Here is a 12,094-nt window from a genome sequence, read left to right as displayed (position 1 = left end):
ATGACATTTTACAGTCAAGACATGCTTTAAGGTAAGGTTGAGGCTTAATTTAGGTTAAGGTTAATGAGAGGTAGCGTCGGAAATAGGGTTAAGAGAAGTCACTGCATCCAGTCTCCATCCATCCATCCAACCATCCATTCGCCTATCCCAGCTGTCTTAGGGCAAGAAGCAGGGTACACCCTGGACAGGTCGCCAGTCTGTCACAGGACCTGCAGTCTTTTCATTCAAAGTCCATAACATGAAGCTCCAAACTCAAAAGTCCCTACGCAGAAGGCTCTACAAATCAGCTCTAAGCTGGCCTCCAGTATTTTCAGTGCTCCAAAAAAATGGTAAAACACTTAAATGCTTCCCACATTTGTCTGATCAACTTTGTCTTGTTTAGTAAGACCCACATTCACCGGTAGTTAATAGCATTCAGAAACCTCGATAAGATTCCAGCTGGAGTTTTCAAATTTCTTCAAGAAAACTCCAGCTGGAATATTGAGTTTTTTTTGTGTTTACACATGAAAATACAATGAAGGAAAAAAAAAGCCCGGATTCTTTAAACACAAAATCATTCCTGGAATAAATCCATGAGAACAGACATTTTTCGTCTCGCTTCTTTTTAGATGTTCTCACAAAGTTCCAAACATACCACTTTCAACCTTTAGAGACAAGTGACAAATGGTTTCTGGCTGTTTCTTGTTAACTCAGACATGACTCCAAAGATGGCAATCGGGGTGAATTATGAAGCACAAACAAACAAAATATCAACTAAAATAGCTCACAGATCACCAACTTGCTGTGCCAGTTGTGACTTGAATGTCTCCCATAGCATGTGTGTGTGTGTGTGTGTGTGTGTTTGCGTGTGTGAGCTATGAAGAATTGTGATGTGGGGGAGACACAGCTCCTGTCATCACTTAAGAGAACAAGTAGGGGAGGAAACATTTTCCCACCACTGCCAAGGATACAAGATGATCAGTGAAACGCAATAAAATGCTTACACATGCTCACACATAGTAACTCTGTAACTCTGTGGGAGAAGGTTGGAGATAAAGACACACCAGCTGTTTTGATTCTGAGCATTCATACTCAGGGATGTAAAGACACAAGCAACGGGGCGAAGTTGTGGGCGGCTTTGGCGTGCGTGCTAGTTTGAAACAGGATCCTTTTCACTTGTCGTGCAATAAAAGAACAACATGCAAGACTTGCACTGAATACAAAGCTCCTTGATAAAGCCAAGTGTTTACAGTATAGTAAAATGCCAGTGCTAATGGGCCAGAATAAGGAGAGGCGGGTAATCCTCCTACAACATGGAAGCTGATATTTTAAAATGAGCAACAAAGCCAAGATGTGTTATTTAAAAAAAAAGTGAATTCAATGGCCTATAAAAGACCTAACGATGCTTTGTGGAACGGTTCTTTGTTTAAAGATGGAAATGTATTTTTTTGCCTCAGGAGGAATCCACCGATTAAAAACTTACTCTGTCATGCTTCTGTCATGATCAAAGCAAAGGCCATACACGCACGCATGCACGCACGAACACATGCACACACACGTGCACACGCAAACCCTTGGGCCTTTGGGAGCGAAGCCTTGTCAGGGTCTGATGAACTGCAGCATTGTTACAGATCATTGCAGGTGTCCAGCACTCTTTCTCCTCAGACCTTCCTTCTGCCTCGAATGTTGTGACAAATTCTGTGAATGAAAGGTAGTCGAGGTCATAAAACCATCTCAGAAACATTTTGGAAAAACACCTGCACAATTAAAAATTTCCGCTGCACAACAGATGTGCAAGTACAAAGATACATCAACAGCTAATGCATGCAAACTTAGACCAAAACTGAATTTGTCTGTCAGCGGAGGGAAAATGGCGTGGACAATATTCCTTGCATGTGCATGCGTGTGTGTGTGTGTGTGTAAGCAACACAGGTGCAGTCAGGGACACCGAGGGAGAAACAACGCTCTTGCCCTTTGAACTTGATCTTGAAAAGAAAGCTGCTTTTGCTTCCTGTCAAATAAGCTTAACTGTTATGCCTTCAAGCTCTAGTCAGCACAAACTGGTCTGGCAAAAACTACAAGCTATTCATTTATTCACAGGAAGCTCTCAAACCATTTCAAAAGTTTTATTCACACTCTTGTCTAAAACAACTCCAGTGACAGCTATTGTCATTTTATAGTTTTCTTTTTTGATTTGTGGTGTTGTACTTGGAAGATATTGTTACAGGACAGGTGACAATCATAAATTTTATCTCAGCTCATGTCCAAAAATGTTTTTTTCTTTTCTCACTCTCTGGCAAACAGCTCCAGGCAGGATCTGCCTAATTTACGTTGCATTTGTTGGTTTTTGTTAGGTGGGAAGTAGGCATATGATATCTAAGGGATGACACCTGGCCCCGCAAAACTTTAACATCCTGGAGGTGTAGACCAGGAAGTGGAGGAGGAGGGAAGCTTGAGAGCCCATAAGTGGAGCCCGAGTAGCTCCTTTATCAACTCGCTGATAGGAGACGACTGTATGTGTGTGTCAGAGCTGTTCAATGCTTTGCTTGTCTCTGCTTATCACCGCTAATTAAAACATTTGGATTCTTCTGGCTGGCTCTGGAGGAGTTGCTGTGTGTCTGAGCATGTGCGTGGGAGACATGAGAGCGGAGAGGAGTCAAAGGAAGGAAATGTTGCAGCTTGAAAGACTTCCTGTCCATCTATGGACAGAAGGGCTCAACACATACTCGCTATCAACAGCTGACAGACATGCTGTTTCTGCAGAGACTTATTTAGAGACAGCTGTGGTTTCTGCATGTTCAGGCTAATATTCCAAAATGATTTTTATCTGTTTTATTATTTGTTACTCATCATATGTAATAGCACTTCATATCTAAATACATTAAACAATACATATATAATCTGTTCATAGAAACATAAATACAATTGAGAGGTGCTGAGGGGCAAATCCATTTATGGTACTTGCTTTCTCACAAGCTTTACCTTTGCACTCCTACTTAACTCTCAGACCCTCATCCCTGAGCTATCTGTGTCTGTTCCTAATGGACACAGCACACACAAACACACACACATACATGTAGAAACACACACAAACAATAAAGACTAGACCTACTTCCTTAAATATGGCCCTGCTCTTTATAAGTTCTGGGTGGGCTCATCTCTGTATCCTTTCTAATCCTTGCCATGACCTCTGTCCCCACTCATACAAACACAGCGGTGGGGTAACTACATTTCCTAACACACAAAATAATCATGATAAAATGAAACAAAAAAAGAGAGCACATTTTCATAAAATGCCAAACGTTGGTAAGAAAAACAAAACATGTCACCTTCTTCCCAAAAAGTTGATTCTGTTCATCTGGACGTAGCGATTCCAACAGAATCAACTTTTTGGGATTGTCTTACCTGGATGATTGAGCATGCATCAAAACATCTCACTTTCTTACATTGCTGCGTGATCACGTAACATAACAAACTTACCAGTATGCCAGAGGAACAATGAGGGCTGATTATGTGGAATCTGCTCAAATTGTGCAGAAAGGTGTCATATCTAATTCCTTTTGAAACCACGAGGCCTGTGAGTGCTGATGTGGTTGCCCTATGATGGATGGGCCTTCCCCTGGGGTAGCTGATGTCTTTTGGCTTTACTGTAAATGTTTACATTCCTACTTGCACTGATGCTATCTGCTAATAGTTTCTGGGACAAGCCTGAGGAGTCCTCTGGGTGGGATTATTTGCTGTGTGTGTGTGTGTGTGTGTGTGTGTGTGTGTGTGTGTGTGTGTGTGTGTGTGTGTGTGTGTGTGTGTGTGTGTGTAAGAGACAAAGAGAGAGGAAGAGAAAGACAGAGACCAGGTCAAAGGGAAGCAGATCTGTCTTTATACTTGGGGATTAACCATGACCCCTCTCTTTCCTGAGTCCTGGCCTGTGCCTCCTTGGGGGGGTGGGGGGGCAGCGCATTAACAGCACCTCACTGCTGCTCCATTTTCTTCCCAAAGCAGAAAAAGACATTTGGCTGTCTCTGACAGTACAATCAACAACTGGCACACTCGTGAGAGGGCAGCCTCTCCCAGTCTCAGTGTGGCGTGAGCTCTAAATCTGTTCATTTCACAGAGAAGTCTCGGTGCCAGCAGCCGTTATGTGACCGTGGTATTGTTAAATCAACAAGGCCCTTAAGAAAATCATTCCTATTGCAATAGGCGCATCGGAAATGCATGTATAATTGCTGCTCAGGAGCCTTGTGAGAATGCTCTGTCAATAGATCTGTATCTTAAAAACGCAGCCAAGCATGGATTATGTGAGGACTGCCATTCCTGTGTTGCACACTACAGAGGCAGCCCCACCCTCAAGGCATTCCTCTGCAACATAAAAGACAGCAGGTAATTACCTGTTTCCACTGCCATTATTAAGTGTTATTTAAATCTGCTATTAATACTCTGTTAAGCTGTGGGAGCTGGTGCGAGTGAATGTTCAAAGAGGCGGAACGAGTACCTGGAACGAGTTTGAATTTCTTATCCACAGAACATCTGACCTACCCAGAAAACGGTGGCAAGCACTTCTAAACAATTGTTGAACTTTGGGGATAATAGTGAAGCTGGTACGATGGTTACAAATCAAGGAGCTATCAGATAATGACAAAGGAGTGCAGAGCTAGTTTTTTAACTCCCCAGTGTATAATTTTAGAGGTGGAGCAGTAAAAGGAGTCATTAATGTAATGAGTTGTGTTTTACAGATGCCATAATGACAGTTATGAAGCTCAATAGCTGACGGTGATCAAAAAATTCTTAATTTGATGCTACCTGTTGGGTAAACTCATGGGTGTCAATTGCACATTCTGTCAATGACGGTGTTTAAAGTGATACTAAGTATGCGATGCCTATGTTATGGTTATCTTAGTAAAGCATGCACTAATTGCTACTTAGGCCACAATCATCTGGAATGGGGGTTAAAATCCTTGCAGAGATCTCTATACTTTACTCCATCAGATAATTTAAAAGAAATAACCATGCAGTGTAACCAGCTGCCTTTCCAGTGATTCTCTTATCCCACAGATGAACTTCAACTCTTCCCTCTTGAACTGCTGACAAGTCTCTACCATATAAGTGCACTGGGTTCCTCAATTTCTTAGCCAGATCTAGCCCTTGCTCATCGCATCCAGTTTCAGTATTATATTACAATTATGAGATCTAGGATGCTTGCACTGGATAACCAATGTGATGTTACCAATGGCTGCCATCATAGACCTCTGTATAGATCTGTTTAGATCAGAATATGCATATATACAATCAACAGGAGTCTTGTTCTTTGTTTTTTCTATTAAATGGGAGTTTTACCTTCCCACTGTCACCTTGTGTTTTCTCATAGGGGATCATCAGACTGTTGGGGTTTTTGCTCTAATAATTTATGGTCTTTAACTCGCAGCATTAAGGGCTTTGAGGTGTCTGTTGTTGTGAATTGGTGCTACATAAACAAATGAACTGAAAAGCCTCTCCAGAGCAGAACAAGGACTACCGACACCAGCTGCCAACACCAACTGCAGAGTCGTCAGACACCAGATCCTCTCTGAAGAAACAGATGAATGACATGGAGGAGCTCCTCGATAGCACACAGGTTGGTAGGAAAAACATAAGATAGCGAGGGCTCGGGGTAGCTGGTTAATAATAAGTGAACACTCAAAATAAGAGCAGTGGGATTGTCCTTTAGGAAATCCTTGCATTTTGTGTGAAAAATGCTAAAATGAGACGGCAGTTGCTCCACTCAAGCAAGGCTTTGTGTTTAAAACACTGATGTATGTTGCTATAATAGACTGTATATAAAAATGGGAATCAGCTACAGTAGTAGTTTAAGTATTATTAATATGCTCAGGGTAAGATTTTTGCATGGGTCACTACACACATTCAGACACCTGGAAATTAATTCACATAAAAACTACTAATTAACATATTACTAGAAATTAACTTAATGTACTACATTGTTTGCAGTAAAAGCCTTAAAATGCTCCAAAAGTATCACAAAGACTGTGAGCAGCTTCAGTTGTAGATCTCCAAATCCAGTTAAAGCATCCACAGTCCTGATGCCAGTTAGCATTACCACAGCTACTGTCACCGATGACACTTCCTATGTTAAGTGCAAATCTGCTGAAATAAGTGCCAGCAGCAGAAGCAGCATTGCAGTGCAATAATAATAACACAGAATTATATCCAGGGACACGGTATGAGTCAACTGTGAGCACAAAACTAGCCTAGGTAAGTGTTTTCTCTGGGAATTTGAAGTAAAAAGTATGAAACAACCGTACAACACTTTAGTTTAACAATAACTAAATAATAAATCAACTGAACCTTGCAACTCTTCAGGAGCTGCACAATATTGTCATAAAACCGAAAAATATTTTCTACCTTGCATCTTGCATCTTGGGTTAAGTTTTTTAACCAGCTGCTTAAAGCTCTGGTTTTCCATGGTGTAACCATTACCAGTAATTTTGTCCTTTTTCATAGCCTGGTCATTCTCAGCCCTGTTTTTTGATTAAACATATTTGCTTTGTCCACCTTTAGCAGGAGATTTTTTTTTCCTATGCTTTTTAGAATTCTGTGCTTTGTTAGAGTTTGCTGAAGCAGCTTCCTTTTTGGGTAATAAATCATTAATGGTGGTGACATACGGCTCCTGCTCTCAGACATGCCCGGGCTTATCTCAGTCTTGCGTGCACTAGGACATGGCAGTACAATACCAATGATATCATGACATGGCATTTTTATACCACATAAAAATTTATGCTGGTATTGTTGTTATGATATGGCACCGAGCTAAATCCATGCTCGGAATTATGTTCACCATGGTGATGCAGTGGTTAGCACTCTCACACCTTTTTGCATGTTTGCATGTTCTCCCTGTGCCTGCATGGCTTTCCTCTTGGCACGATTCAAAGACAAGCATCTTAGGTTACAGATTAAATATGGTGAAATGCAGCTCAGGCAGTCCATTTCCATGAAAAAACAAACAAACAAACAATATTTTGATAATTACTACAGTGCATGGATGTAATCTTGCCAAATACAGAACCACTGAACTGACCTGATAAAACTAGTAAAGGCCAAGGTCAATCCAGTAATTGAAGTTCATTCTGAGGGGACATGAACATTGGCATTATATTTCCATTGGTGATCTTTTCCATTGTTTTTTTTTTTTAAAGTTAATCGGGTGCAAATAACATTACCAGGTTGACCCAACACTGACCTAACCTTCTTAATATAGTATATCATTTACATGCTGCTTTTACAATGCAAATAGAGATGGTGCATGTGTTTACTTTTAGTTTTGAATTCATATAGGGCAGTTTACATATTGTGGATAAACCCCTGGCTGGTTTTCTAACCTCTGTGATGTCTGACTGCTTGTGCTCTTTTTTTTCCCTTTTTTTTTTAGGGGGGGGGGGCACCTTGAACTTTGTTGTATGAATGGTACGTACAGCTCCCAGCAGCTCAGCAGTGTCTTTGATGGAGACAATGTCATAATGTAAAGTAAGGTAAATTGACCTTTTAGCTGAAGCTCACCTGTGAATGAGTTTTAACTGGTGTTAAAACCTTAAACTTATCCTTTGTCGCAGTCTCCTTTCACCGTGCCTGTTTTGTTGTCTGTGGGTGAAAATTTACACGAGTGTGACGCATCACAGAATAGGTGCAGGAAAAGAAAAACTCTTATCTTGTCACGGTAGAAAGCTCTGACTAGACCAACTATTTACCAGCACAATGTGAATAATCAGAGCACATAGAAAGTGGCGTACCGTGGCGCAACAGTGTTACACCCTGACCTTTTCTGCTGAACAGTGTTGTTTTTTTTAAGTCTTTAAAAGCAAGTGTGCGCAAATGAAAATAATTTATCTGTGAATTATGGTTAGACATCGAAAAGAAGATGTGTTTTTCCTCCCACCCTGAAACCTGCTGCGCACAGTGCCAACCACTTACTGTAGTCTGAAGTGCTGTTTTGATACAAGAGATAGATGGGGTTTGGGCTGGAGCCAGAGTGCAGCAAAAGGTGATCATCTCTGCCAAAGCTGCCTGCGTTGGGAAAAGGGAAGCTGAAGCACTGTTACATCCCAGTTCTTTGATGTCTCTTTAATGTTGTAGAACTGTAATGATAATATTGTTTGGAATTATAAAGACAGGACACTGCGGTTCTTTTAAGACCTTGCAAACCTTTTGTAACCCTGCAGTGTCAAGGGGATCAGTAAACATGCTACATAAACTGTATCTTTTTTAAATATTATTTCTGGGGGAAGATAAATTATTTTATCTGACCATCCTGCCTTTCTCCACCATCTGCAAGCTCCTTTGATAAAAAACAGGCCTAGATGTTAACTCCCTCTGGATGGTAAATGCAATCAGTTAAAAACCAAACTAAAATGCTGGTCCCCTTGTATAGGAATTACATTTTTTCCTATGGCGTCTGATCACTGTGCCGTTCCTTGAGAGTGATGATGAGGGTGTAGTCTTTTCAGTAAAGCATGATTAATGTGCACTGTCTTGTGCAGCCTGGCTCCATGGTGCAACATCTCCACGGTCTATTAACCGTCTCTGACTAGTGCAGCACATAGTAGAGAGCACACCTATGCAGAAGGATTAAGAAAACCCCCCACAATTTTTGTATAAAACAACAGCAAAGATCCTTCTTCCTAATATCATGTAAAGCTTTGTGCAATGCTGAAATGTTAGAGGAGGAAGTCAGCCAACTAGATGAACACCCATTTCCAAACAGACACTTTAAAAGCATAAACTCTATCCGTGTGAGATACAGAATGTTAGAAGTACGTTCGTGTGAAGAAGCCTTATTGCTTTCTAATCTGTTGCTTTAGTACCGTGCGAAAGAAGAATGTCTTCTTGCAGGTGTTAAGGTTAAGTTTCACGATCAATAAAGGTGTCCCATAAATAAAATAAATGCCCACTAAAAGTGTCAGAGGCCTCGGTCAAGCTTCTCACACATCAAGATAAGCTACTTTCTCTTGTTGGGTTTGTATAACTTCCAGATTCCTTTCTGCTCTGTCTGGTCGCTCACAATGAGCTGTTGCTGGCAGTCATGGGGAAAGAAGAAAAAAACAACATATATATCATCCTATGAACTTGTGAGAAACCCAGTCAGCACTTCATTTTAAGACACTGCAGAGATGACCCCATCAAATTTCTAAATTGCATTTAAGATATTGTGCACCATCTGACACCGTGGTATAGGTAAGAGGTTAAATATGACAACAGAACCTACATTATTTATATTTTATTTTCATCCATATCCTTATATAGATATTAAAAAACACAGTTCTTATATTTATCACTGTTGTGACCTTGATTTGATTATAAAAACCCCGAATAAAAATCTTGATATAAAAACATGAAGTATTTGAGATGGTGCATCATGGAGAAATGGGTGATCTACAAATCTGTTGCAAACATAATGGTTTTTTTATGAACAGAAAGAACTTTTAGGGTCGTGAGAGAAATAATTTCTCTTATAGAATTATTTCCCCACCGAATAAAAAAATAAATAAAGTTCAAACTTTCATGATTTCCACCGTCAACACAATGAAAATGATTTGTTTTGTTGTATTTCTTTTTTTTTTATTAATCCCACAAGAAAAGGTTGAAATATAACATTGTAGTTAACTTTATCTCTTCCGCTTAGCAACCTTCACTTTTTATGACCTCCTCTTCCCGTCGTAATCATAATAATAAATATATATTTTTTAACTTTTGAAAGTTTTGAAATATAATTCATAAAATCACTTTTTAAAAAGTTAAAAGAAATATTTAAAAGTCATGATCCTGGCCAAAGATATACCTGTCACATAAGAGGTTTGAAGAAGTCAGTAGTATTTCCCTTTAAAATGTTTTTTTTTTCTAACTTGCAAATAGTTACACAATATGAAACTGACAAAATATTAAACTACATTACCTATTCCGATTTAAAAATGGAGGATTTTCTGTATAAAATGTCCAATTACATCGTAAAATCCACCAAGTCAGCAGAAACCTCCTAGAAAGCAGAACGCTTGCATTTGAAGTGACACTTGTTGAAAACAGTTCTGCTTCGGAGCCTCAAAGCATCCCTCCACAAAACATGTTGTCCATGTTCCAGGGTTGGTGGTAGTAGTAGTGCAGGTACGGGTAGTACTGATAGCCCCGGTACAGTGGCACAGTCATGGGGATATGTACTCCAATCCCCTGGTGGTATTGCTTTTGATCGTCCCGCACCAGAACTTTTACAGCCACTTTCTTTGGGGAGCTGCATACGGCCATTTCGGTCGCCATCTGGCGACGTTTGGTTTTATATCTCCGGTTCTGGAACCAGATTTTCACCTGGGTCTCTGTAAGCTTCAAGGCTCCTGCCAGATCGGCCCGTTCGGGACCAGAAAGGTACCTTTGAGTGCTAAAACGGCGCTCCAGCTCGTGGACTTGAGCATGAGAGAAGGCCGACCTGGTGCGCTTCTTTGCACCGGGCCTGCACTGCTGCGCGTCCGGCGAACAGCTGGAGGTCTCCCCGCCTCGGTTACATCCCTCCTCCTCTGCACTCTCGCACTGCAGTCGTTTCTGCTGTTCGCCCTGCTCCTCACACTGCTCCAGGTCATCTGCAGCGACTGAAATAAAATATAAACAAGTAAATGTGCCGCCTCTGTACGTCAGGGTGATAAAGCACAAGGCCCCTGTTTTTTGCTGATAGGTCATTCCAACAAGGTGCTGATGCTGGCCAATATGACAGTTTTCTATTGTATTTCTGTCATGATATTAAAGTTGGGATGTACCTGAATAAATGCTTTGAACAAGTTTAAACAAATCCCACAGATTTCCACGACGCAGTGTTATAGTTTTATTTTCCCACAAGCTATGTGCTCTTTACGCACAAAAAAGTCACATGGGGCATGAATAAATAGATACAAATTCTTGAGACAATAATAATTACACTGTAGTTAGTTAAATTACACATCGATGTATTTTTATGGGGAAAATAATACACAGTTCTTCAATTTAAACACACGGTAACGGGATTTTTTTTCTATTGTGAAAACGGTTTCTTATGCAAAATAAATAACTCGATAAAGTGATTATGGCGTGAAACACATTCGAGTTTTGTGATGAATGTTTATGTTCCTTCAACATGATGCTTTGTGCAAATGTAATTTAGATGACAACGCCTACACACCAGTTTAAGCTTCCCTTTACAGATCTTAAAAAAAACCCAACACCTTCTATGAGCTCTGTCTCTTCTCCTGTGTCCTCCTCTGTAGAAACCTCCGATTGGGCGCTTATAACGCGGGGATGTGTGGGAAGTGTCTCCGGGTAGACGTGGTTGCCATCCCTGCCACCATAGCCGGTGCGCGTGTTGTTCGCCTTCGTTGCGCAGAACTCCCCCGCGGTTTCCGGCTTGCCGTTGGCATCGAGTCCGGTGAGGATGTCTTTGATGGAAAAGGATGAAAAACTTAATGTCATAATTCAGATAAGAGCACGGGTATTTCCTCACTCTCGCGCGCGATTTCTTGGGAGGCATCAAGAAATCCGCCACTGGAAAGCAAAAACAAGCCCTCACTACTGATTCGCTCTTTTGCGCGTTGTAATTTAATTGCGGCGAACAGTCTAATGTGCTAATGAGCAGCCTATATCAGGATCTGTCAAGACTGTCAAGCAGTATTTCAACTGCAGCTCCAGTTAAGTTGTGATAGGATGTTATCTGTGCCTGCTGGTCCCTCCTTCGCACCGCCCAGCTTTAACGCTGGCCTCTTTGCTCAGTGTCAGTGAAGGACGAAGGACATTGATTCCCAAGGCTACATGGTTTTATTTTCTTTAGCTCTCGGTATGAGTACTGTGATTTAAATAAAAAATGTAAAATCAATCTAGTTTAATCTGTAAGAGCCAAAGAAAATAAGTAGAACCTTCTGATTATTCTTAACATGCTATCTGATATTAAACATGAATCAGACCCATTGGAAAATGTTTTCAGTTATTTTTACGCACAGAGCTGCTTTGTTTGCTTAACAGCTTCTTCTTCTCTTCTTCTTTCTCTTCTTCTTCTTTTTTAGGCTGCTTACTTTAGGTTTACCAACTGTCAGATGTCATGTACACGTGTGAAAACCCGACGGTT

At 40.7% G+C, this 12,094-nt stretch overlaps 1 protein-coding gene across 1 annotated transcript; it reads right to left on the bottom strand.

Annotated features, from left to right (window-relative positions):
- Nucleotides 1–9,281: 9,281 nt before the first annotated feature.
- Nucleotides 9,282–11,637, bottom strand: nkx3.3 (NK3 homeobox 3). Its single transcript, XM_084949041.1, has 2 exons — nt 11,202–11,637; nt 9,282–10,595 (listed from the first exon to the last, which is right to left on the bottom strand). Exons 1-2 carry the CDS (start codon nt 11,443–11,445, stop codon nt 10,057–10,059), a joined length of 783 nt encoding a protein of 260 aa, XP_084805167.1. The 5' UTR covers nt 11,446–11,637; the 3' UTR covers nt 9,282–10,056.
- Nucleotides 11,638–12,094: the final 457 nt, after the last annotated feature.

The sequence above is a fragment of the Perissodus microlepis genome, chromosome 13 (genome assembly GCF_051167445.1).
Source record: "Perissodus microlepis isolate ML-2025 ecotype Zambia chromosome 13, ASM5116744v1, whole genome shotgun sequence".
Taxonomy (NCBI): Eukaryota; Metazoa; Chordata; class Actinopteri; order Cichliformes; family Cichlidae; genus Perissodus; species Perissodus microlepis.
The sequence above is the reverse complement of the archived record's forward strand: the minus strand, read 5'-3'. Positions and strand labels throughout refer to the sequence as shown.